This window comes from Solanum stenotomum, chromosome 3 (assembly GCF_019186545.1).
Source record: "Solanum stenotomum isolate F172 chromosome 3, ASM1918654v1, whole genome shotgun sequence".
Lineage (NCBI taxonomy): Eukaryota > Viridiplantae > Streptophyta > Magnoliopsida > Solanales > Solanaceae > Solanum > Solanum stenotomum.
The window spans coordinates 64,271,220-64,281,446 of record NC_064284.1 but is presented as its reverse complement, the minus strand read 5'-3'; the positions used below and the strand labels follow the sequence as shown (position 1 = coordinate 64,281,446).

The window sequence follows — 10,227 nt, the reverse complement described above, 5'->3', positions numbered from 1 at the left end:
AAAAAATAAAAAATTGAAATTAGAAATATCTTTTAAAAACAATTTTTAATATTATTTTGGGAGGGGGTGGGGGTGGGGGTGAGGTTGGGGTAAAATAATTGAATTTAAAAACAAGCTTTAAAATTTTATTTTATTTTATTTTTTTTTGGGGGGGGGGGGTTGGTTTGAGCGTAGGGACAAAATAAATTGATTTTTTCAACAAAAAAATAATTGTAATTTGAAGTTGGAAGAGAGTTTTGGAAAATATTTTCCTTAAGTTTAGAAGGGAAGTCATTTTCCTTAAATTTGAGGAAAATGAGTTGATTTGGAAAACATTTTCCAAAACATTTAGTCCAACCAAACATGAGAAAATTGGAAAACATTTTCCGGAAAATGTTTTCCTTCCTACCAAACACACCCTAAGTGACAATAGTGATCAGACGATTACAACTTAACAAAGCAGCAAATAGCCTAACAATGACCAAAGCCAAAGCAAAAATACAAATAAATGACCTGGGGACTAAAAAACAAGTCATGGTAATAAAATTCTTCAACTTAGACCAATATTTCCAGCTCACTATCATTTATTCATTTTTTATTATTATTATTATCTTTTTTTGACAAATTGACAATTAATTGAAGGCAACAGTTAAACTCCAAGTTATAGACCAAAAAATATAAGACAACAAGAATTAATTGAAGTCATATTTGGCAACTACCACAGCAAGATTACATCTAAGATCAAAATAATTAATTCCTTAATATTTGTGGGGAACGCATAAGTCAGCCAAGGAGTATACCTCTGAAACGATGATAATCACTTATTTTAAACATAAACATAAAATGAACAAACCGGAAACTTTGTTAAATATTTGTCTCGATCAACGCTACTTTTAATTAAAAAAAATAAAATAAAAATCAACTTGATATAAATGAGGGAACTAATAACACAATATAGGCAGTCATTTGCCATATTCTCAAAACGATATAGCCTCAAATTTTAAACATGATGAAACAATTATAGACGGCCAGACTATTATACAACGAATAGAGAGACAGTAAACTCAAAACGGAGACGAACAACGATAGAGACATGCCGATAACTTTGTTAGACTGAAATGATGCTTAAACAGAGGAGAATGAAACCATAAAACTAAACACTTCAGCAAGTTTCTCAATATTTAACTACATTAGAGTCCTAGAATAGCAAATCCGCATCTACACGGAGATAAGACAACAAACTTATTGACGATCATGTATACAAAACATTAACAGAAAAAGGGGAAAAGAGAAACAAGAACTGGAGGTAGATCGCTAGCTGGAAAGACAAGCGAGCTCTTCACTTCACCGTAGTTTAACTATCAGCAATAGGAACTTTAAACACCATGCTTTGGGCAAGCTTTCGACACAAAAAGAGATACGCAGAGGGGATTCAAACAACTTGTGAGTAAGATGAAAAATCAAAGAAAAGAACACAAAGCGATATCAGCTTCATCCGAGAAGACAACCACACCAACTAAGAGAGTAACTAACAACAGCTACAGAAGGAAATCGATAGCATTAAGAAAATTTTACTAACATCAGTTTATCTTCACCACTGTATCTAAACTCATGACTATTTGACAACAAAACTATTCAAACCAGTCGAGCGGAAAACAGAACAAACACATATCATTCAAAGAGAGAAAAAGAGCTATAAGATAGAGATGTTACCTTCCGTAGGGCAGGAACTGAGACGGTAACGAGCAAGGAAGTGACGACCTCTACCACGCAAGTTCCGATTCGAGCAGCGAACAGGGAACTTAGACAGAAATCCGAGCAAGCTTGAACACGACAATGATTCACCTCGTAGTGTTTTTGATATTGTGGATGATTCGGATGCAGAATGTTCTTCAGGACACAAAGAGCAGAGTTCATCAACAATAATGAAGCCTACTTGTTTGAATGCTTTCAATATCATTTCTCTTTCTCCTGGTTTTGATCTCTCTAGCTTGTTCGAGAAAGATAAGTCATAGGTCGGATGCTAGATTCACGACACAAAAATCTGCATCCAGTATTGTGTCAAGGCTAGAAGAAGTAGCTTCAATGGGGAGTTTTAAGGTACGTATGACAGTAAAATATCGGTGAAATATGTTCATCTGACCACCCTTGAGCCTATATGTGACTTTGCCTGTAGGTTCATCTCATCTAAAAGTTTAACCTGATCACATTTAGCTTCTGACCATCTTAGCTAAAAGTTTAGTATTTTAGAACGAACAAACTTTATATACTTTATTATGTCTTCAACAGGTGAAGAAATAAGACGGGACGGTGAAAATGCAAGGAAGCAAAGAAGGGAGAAAAGGGCAATTAGCAATTGATGCAGAGATATTTGAGATTACTCCAGCTTTCCATGTTGTACAAGTGACAAAAAAATCAGGAGACACTGCAGAATACAGGAACTTTTGTGATCAAGGCTTAAAGCCATCATTAAAAGATATAGTTTGGACATGGCAGGGCAATGAGCAACAAGTGGAAAATCAAGAAATCAAGAGTTAAGAGGTAAATATATGAAAACAAAAACAAGTTGTGGGGGTAAAGTTTCCTCTGTGAGACCTACAGGTCACGATTTCGAGTTGTGGATTCAGTCATTGATGTTTACGTTGGGTAGTTTGCCTGCATTACAATTTCAACCCTTGGATGAGAGCCTTTTCAATATCTTGCATGAATGCAAGATACTTCGTGCATCTAGCTGTTTCTGTTTTTTTTTTTAATTCATGTAGGCATTATGATCATAGCATTTTTTGTTTGTTGTCTTGATGTCTTAGTGTTTCCCATGTAAAACATTTACTATATAACCATGCCTATTTGTATTCATATAGTTAATTCTTCTTTTGCAACACTAACATTAAGAAGAAACAGTGACATTTATTGCAACCAACTAGCATTTCTGAAAACAGAATCATGCACAAATCAAGTGCTAAAACAAAACAAAAAAAGTGATCGATTCGGAACAAGAGATACAGAGAACATGCTCAGCATGCTAGAAGTTGAATCTTAATCTTCTGTAGCATCCCTACAACATCTTTCATGTTTGTCCTTCTTGTCGGAGATTCAGCACAACAATCTAATGCTACTTTCATGATTGATGCCACGATATCTAACTCCTTCTGTAAGCGATTATCCATTGGTGTAACCAAGTTGGGATCCATAACGTCCATTACTGACTTTGGGAGTGAATAACTCACCCATTGCTTCAAGCTAAGATCTCCCTCAAAATCACTAGGCTTTCTCCTAGTAAACGTTTCCAGCAACATGATCCCGTAACTATAGACATCACATTTTACTGACACCAGTCCATCCAGTCCATACTCTACAGTCAAACAATTAATTTAAAGATGCAATATACTTGCTTGATTGAAAAAAAAAAAGAGACGAAAAATCAATGTTCAAATTAGCAAAAACAAAGAGACATACCTGGTGCAATATAACCAAATGTTGCTAAGGTTTTTGTGTATAAATCATTCTCATCTTCACCGAGTAGTTTTGAAATACCAAAGTCACTTAGGTGGGCAACCATATCCTCATCCAGCAAGACGTTACTAGGCTTCAGATCACAATGAATCACGGGAGATGAGCAACCATGGTGAAGATATTCCAACGCACATGCCACATCTATCATAATGCTTAGTCTCTGCCTGATGTCTAGGAAGTAGTTGTGCGAATACAAATACTTGTCAAGACTTCCATTAGGCATATACTCGAGCACTAAAGCCTTAAAATCAAGGTTGGAGCAACTAGTGATGACTTTCACGAGATTCCTATGGCGAAGGCTACACAAAACTTCACATTCTGTATCGAAACTCTTGAATGCCGCTTCCAGTTGCAGATTGAACACTTTAACTGCAATGGCAGTCCCACTTCTGAGAACGCCTGTGTAGACAGAGCCAAAACTTCCAGAACCAATCAGATTACTCTCGCTAAGCGAATCAGTTGCTTGGAGCAGTTCATAGTATGAAATTCTTTCCGTTGTTGCAATAGACAATGAATCAGCTTGTTGAGGAGATCGTTTACCTCTTCTGTACCTTATCCATAGGAATACAAAGGCAATAGGAACAAATACAAGTGCTATTCCTAGCAAAAGAAAAAGAATTAGCTTTTTTTTCCTATTTGATCTATGCTTTGATGAAGTAGGGCATGGTGGGACACTAAACTTTGAAGAACCACACAATGCTTTGTTGTCGATGAAAAACAGACTCGAGAGGTTCTTGAAAGGACCCCCTGAGGGTATTTCACCATACAATTTGTTGTCAGAAACATTGAAATACTTGAGGTATTGAAGTTTCTCCAAAGACATGGGAATGATTCCTGATATATTATTATGAGAAATGTCTAAGAATTCCAAGCCTACCATGTTGCTGATTGAATCAGGTATAGATCCTTGCAACTTGTTGTGTCTCAATGAAAGATGCACCAGATTTTGTAATCCTCCAATTTCTCTAGGAATTCCATTTGAGAATTGATTCATCGACAGATCCATCTGTATCACAGTTTTTAGATTTCCAATTTCCGGAGGTAAAGAACCAACCATGTTGTTTGATGATAAGTCAAGCTGCATTAGATCTTTAAGATTTCCTAAGCTTGTTGGTATATTGGAACTCAATTTATTGGAAGCAAGATATATCAATCTAAGGGAAGTAACGTTCCCCAAACAATTAGGAAGAGATCCTGTAAGTTGATTTTGTCCCAAGAAAATTTCACCCAAATGCTGCAATTTACAAATGTTATCTCCAATAAATCCTGTAAGATAGTTGTTACTCAAGTTGAAACGCTGAATGTTTCTTAAGTTTTCAATCGATGAGGGAATTGATCCAACCAAGTTGTTTCCATAAAGATCAAGGTCTAATAAGCTGCTTAAATTTCCAACTTCATTTGGGATTCGGCCTCTTATTTTGCAACTGCGGAGGGAAAATTCAACAAGAGATATGGAAAGGTTCCCTATCGATACTGGAAGAATGCCGTTTAGAGGGTTCAAATATAGAATAAGTTTTTTTAAATTTCTGCAATTGGTTAAGGAAGTCAAGAAGCTTAATGAGGAGTCACTGGTTAAATTGTTTCTGAGCAAGTTTAGAATGCGTAGATGAGTCAAATATCCAAGAGAATTGGGAATCAAGCCACTGAGTTTGTTTTGTGAAAGATCTAGTATAGTAAGCTTTGAACAATTGGAGATAGAATGAGGAATAGTCCCAACAAGATTAGCTAATTTACTCATATAAAGCTCTTCAATGTTGGGTAAGACAGAACCTATGTTTGGTGGGATGGTTCCTGATAGATTACTGACTGAAAGACCAATTATTCTCAGTCGTGATATGTTGAAGATCTCCATTGGAAGTGAACCACTAAAACTATTAAACCCAAGAGCAAGTTCCTCCAACTCAACCAGATTTCTTATCTCTTTGGGTATTTCACCTGTCAATATTTACGTGAATACTAGTGAGTTTAGTTCAATACAGTATAAAACATTCTACTTTTTGCTATCACTTTGAATACATACCAGTAAACCTATTTTCATCAAGATATAAAACTTGCATCTTGGTTAAGTTGCCAATCTCTGGTGGTAAGGATCCCTTGAGATTGTTCCGCCATAGTCCAAAACGTTGCAGTGAGGAGATATTGAATACGTTGATCGGGATAGAGCCAGTAATCTGGTTTCCTTCCAGGTTTAAGTTCACCAAATTCACAAGATTTCCGATTTCTTGTGGAATTATCCCTGCATTTAATGTGTAATTTTTTAAAAAGAAAATATGAGGTATTGTATCTTATTAATAAAATAGTACTAGCATTCATACCTGTGAAATAGTTATCTCTGATACCCAAGTGCTGCAGATTAGTTAGTCTTCCAATTTCACTACGTATTGGTCCATCAAACTTATTATATGATAAAGACAATACTTGAAGTTGTGAACAATTTGACAAGCTTGTAGGCATATTACCATGAAGCTTGTTTCCAGAAAGAAAAAGCTCTTTGAGTATCGGGAGACCATTGCATAAACCATTGGGAAGATTTCCTGATAAGCTATTGTTTGAAAATGCAATGACTTCGATTTTAGAAATATTGAAAATAATGAATGGTATAGAACCCGTAAGCTGATTATCTTCTATGTACAAGTATTTCAGGTTGTGAAGATTGCCAATCTCTTCCGGGATGTTTCCTTCAAGTAAATTGGCAGATATTACTAAAGTCTCCAACCTTGAGGCATTTGAGAGTGACAGAGGAATGGAACCAGTGAAACTATTGTTTTCAAGATTTAGAACTTCAAGTTGGTGTAAAAACCCAAACCAAGAAGGAATTTCCCCTCTGAATTTGTTGAAACTTAACTTAAGAAACTTAAGCCGACGTAAGCGTACCATTTCTTGAGGCAAATTTGCATGGAAATTATTCCTTCTCAAGTCAAGAGAAACAAGAAATGTGAGGTTTCCAAAATCACTGGGAATCTTGCCGGTAAGAGTCATGTTGAAAAGATTCAAGGACTTCACTCTCTGGTGACGATAGTCACAAGTGACTCCTACCCAATGGCAAACATAAGTAGCAGGAGACCAACTTTCATCCAAGTAATGAAAAGGATCGGAACTAATTTGGGATTTCAAAGAGAGAAGAGCTAATTGATCAATCGTAATGTTGGGTTGGGTCATAACATAGTGAAGCAACAGGAGTATTGTTGAGAGGAAAAATGTGAAGGCTTTCTCCATTAGTGCAAATATTAATAGAAAAATGATATGGCAAGTAACATGTGGTATTGAGGCTTTAAATAGCAATGAGATCAACATGATTATTTTTTTTTTTAAAAAAATATTACTTTTATTTATTCATATCAATACTAATACTACCAAATCAATCAGAAATGTAAAATGGTGCAAAAATTCCCCTAATCTCTATTATTGTGTGGTGAAATGTAGTGCTACTTTTAGCAACTTATATTATACGTCGGAAAAATATTTGTTAGGCTGTGTGGGTATATATGCATCATATTTTTAATGAGGGGTATATTTTTCGTTTTCTTTTTTAAAATAAATTAATATACAACATTAATTTGTATTGGCTGTTATCATTTTAGGGAATTTTCCAGGTTATGTGGGTCCAAAGACTTGACAAAATTGGTTAGGACCAAATATACATCAAGTCTTGGCAACCATAAATGTGGTGGCAAAATTATTCCTCTAATCAGTCCAAAGACTTCCCAAGTTGCCTTCTACTAAATGTATGTCCACTAGCTAGCTAGCTATATCGAGAAGTGAAAGGGGTCCGAAATGATTTGAGATTTTAAAGAAAGAAGAGTTAACTTGTATAATTGGTGATAGTTCAGATAAAAAATACAAACACCTAATAGTTCATGTATGAATCTCGCAAAAAAATAAAAATAAAATACATCTTGTGTGTTTTTGATTATTATTGCTTCTCACTTAGGAGATAAAAAGTACAAAATGAGATATTTGGAAGATGTTTGACTAAGCTTATAGGCTCGTTAAACTGACTTAGAAATAATAATTTTTTAGCTATTTACTTGTTTAGTAAACATTCAAAGTACTTATAAACTAAAATCAACAAAAGTCATAAGTTGGTCATCCATAACTTATTAATTTTTAGCTTATGAACACTTTTGATTTGACCAAGTCTTTTACTATTTTGTCCTTCATTTTTAAAAATTCTCAAAAAAAAAATCCAATATAAAACTCGTAACTTCCTCTTCACCAAGTATACATCGTTCCTCTATTTCTTTACAAGGGCACTTTCAGATTTATATATTTACTATTATTTTTTTTTTAAAAAGAAGGTTATTACAAAGTCATTTTAACAAAAGAACTACTTAACCTTACAACTTTTTCCAGATATCTAATTCTTTATTATTAGTTTCAACCCTTCTTTTCGAGTAGTAATCACACTTTTTTTTATAATCATGGTATCACGGACAACTTTCACACACCTTGACTAATTTCATGAAATAAAATGTCATCGACCACCAACGACAACCAGCCACAAGTACCAGTTAATTCTGTCCACCAATACACATGTACTCTTTTTTATAATTTTACTTTTCTTTTATTTCTTAATGAATATGTTCTACTAGTGACATTCCACATTATTTATGTCCTCTCCGCCCTCCAAAATAAGTGTCATCTTAGTTTTGAAAAATTGGCATAATACATAAAATTACCCTTTAACTTGGCCTCAGTTGGTATCTGTAGCCTCCAACTTTGGATGTGCACAAGTAGGTATTTAAACTTGTATAAAGTTGAACAAGTAGCGTTCGTGGCATAATACATGCAAGATGCTATGTAGGACTGCAAGTTGTCATGTAGGACGCCACGTAGGACGTGTGTGTCTACTTTTTTAATTATATACAAGTTTAAGGACCTACTTGTACATTGAATGGCATAGATTGATGCCCATTGAAGCCAAGTTAAAGGGCATTTTTATGTATTATGCCAAAAAGAATCATCCCAAAATAAGTGTTATTTTAGAAATTCATTACAAAAATTAATATATTGTTTCAACTATACCCTTACATTTCATCTTCTTAATAGCGTTCAATTTTACAGAGACAATTATTAAATATGGATAGTTTAATAAACTACACATTGTATTTATTGATTTTTTTAATTTAATGAACATGATTTTTGCTAAGATAACACTTATTGAAATTGTTGCCTCCCAAGTCAAGAGAAATAAAAAATGTGAGATTTCCAAAATCACAGAAAACCGTGCATTTAAGAGTACATGTTGGAAAGATTCAAGGACTTCACTCGCTGATTTGGGATTTCAAAGAAAAAAGAGTTAATTGATCCGTAGAAAATGGTCATTTTAGTATTAATACAACTAAATTTGAACTTAAAAGAACAATAATTTGACTTGTTAAAAAGTTGGGCAACACACTTTAAATATTTAGTTAACCTTTTAACAATTATATATATAAAAAGTTGATTTTCTTTTTACTTGTTTCAGAGATTATTTTTTTATTTTTTAAAAAATAAGAGAGTATTAATTTGTATTGGCTGTTATTGTTTTAGGAAAAATTTCCAAGTTTCGTGGGTCCGAAGAAGACCAAAATCAACCAAGTCTAGCAAACGTAAATGTGGGGGCAAAGATATACATCTAATTAACTGGTTCAAAAGATACTCGATCAAAGTTATATTTAACGGGCATAATATATAAACATGACTCTTAACTTGGCTTCAGCTAACAATTATGCCTTTTAACTTTGGGTGTGTGTAACTTGTCAATTAAACTTGTATAAAATTGAACAAATAAACACATTTGTCCTACGTAATGCCAATTTTGTATCCAACGTGGCATCCTACGTATATTATGTCACTTAGGACACATATGTCTACTTCTTCAATTTTATATAAGTTTAAGTGTCTACTTAAGCACACCCAAAATTGAAGAACATAGATGTCAGTTGAAGCCACGTTAAAGGGCATATTCCTATTCTATTTGTAGTTTAACATCTTAACCAATTTTTTTTATTCAGAGATATTTTTATAAATTTCTATTCTTGAAAATAAAAAAAACAACATTAATTTGTATGGCTTTTATCGTTTGAAGACTTGACCAATTGGACAACCAAGTCTTGCAATATTATTTTTTTTTAAAGAAAAACTTTAGACTTGTGCGTAGAGTTGGTGCCAAAAATGTATAAATGGATACTTGACACATACACATTATAATTGGGTGAAATATATTCAATTGACCACCCTTGAGCCTTGTTCTTAATTAAGTAGCACCAAAACATCATCTCTCTTCAGCATGTACTTCTCGACAAAATCATCTGCAGCACTGCCCAACACATAACGAGAAATAATAGGAGGCTGACGCCCATACAATACCTGAAAAGGTGTCACTCTGGCAGACGAATGAAAGGCGATGTTTGTAAAGGATAAATATACATTGACTCTAACTAACTAGGATAGCAAATTAGAAGGATTGTTCCGTTTTGTGTAGTCTAGTAATGATAGCTTGAGGCATGACTCCTCAAGGAACCTCTTGTATAAATATTAATTTGTCTTCAATGATAATTTACAGAAGAAACGTTTTACTTTCAGTGTTGTTCCAAAATTCAGCCCAATGTAGCATTGGTACCCACTAGTACGAAACAAAACACCTTAGATGTTGTTCAATGCACTTGTTCAAGTCTTGAGATTGGCCACCAACGCAGGTGATACGCTGTACTCATAGCCAGAGAGGTGCCCTGGAGTCTGTATGCTTTGGAG

The 10,227-nt window shown here is 34.2% G+C and overlaps 3 protein-coding genes across 3 annotated transcripts in view; 1 reads left to right on the top strand and 2 right to left on the bottom strand.

The window, feature by feature from the left end:
• LOC125857652 (probable LRR receptor-like serine/threonine-protein kinase At3g47570) overlaps positions 1–1,939 on the bottom strand; it is a 6,301-nt gene extending 4,362 nt beyond the window's left edge. The window contains exon 1 of the mRNA XM_049537256.1: positions 1,693–1,939. Within this exon, the coding sequence (XP_049393213.1) occupies positions 1,693–1,939 (247 nt within the window). The remainder of the gene's footprint in view (positions 1–1,692) is intronic.
• The window catches only part of LOC125858336 (CBL-interacting protein kinase 5-like), an 86,622-nt gene extending 84,138 nt beyond the window's left edge, over positions 1–2,484 (top strand). Inside the window, exons 2-3 of the mRNA XM_049538095.1 lie at positions 1,995–2,079; positions 2,269–2,484. Coding sequence (XP_049394052.1) covers positions 1,995–2,079; positions 2,269–2,280 — 97 coding nt within the window. The 3' untranslated portion in view covers positions 2,281–2,484. The remainder of the gene's footprint in view (positions 1–1,994; positions 2,080–2,268) is intronic.
• A 509-nt stretch (positions 2,485–2,993) lies between these two features.
• Positions 2,994–6,708, bottom strand: LOC125859173 (receptor kinase-like protein Xa21). Its single transcript, XM_049538880.1, has 4 exons — positions 5,808–6,708; positions 5,513–5,728; positions 3,436–5,427; positions 2,994–3,331 (listed from the first exon to the last, which is right to left on the bottom strand). The coding sequence occupies exons 1-4, from the start codon at positions 6,706–6,708 to the stop codon at positions 2,994–2,996; spliced, it is 3,447 nt and encodes a 1,148-aa protein (XP_049394837.1).
• Positions 6,709–10,227: the final 3,519 nt, after the last annotated feature.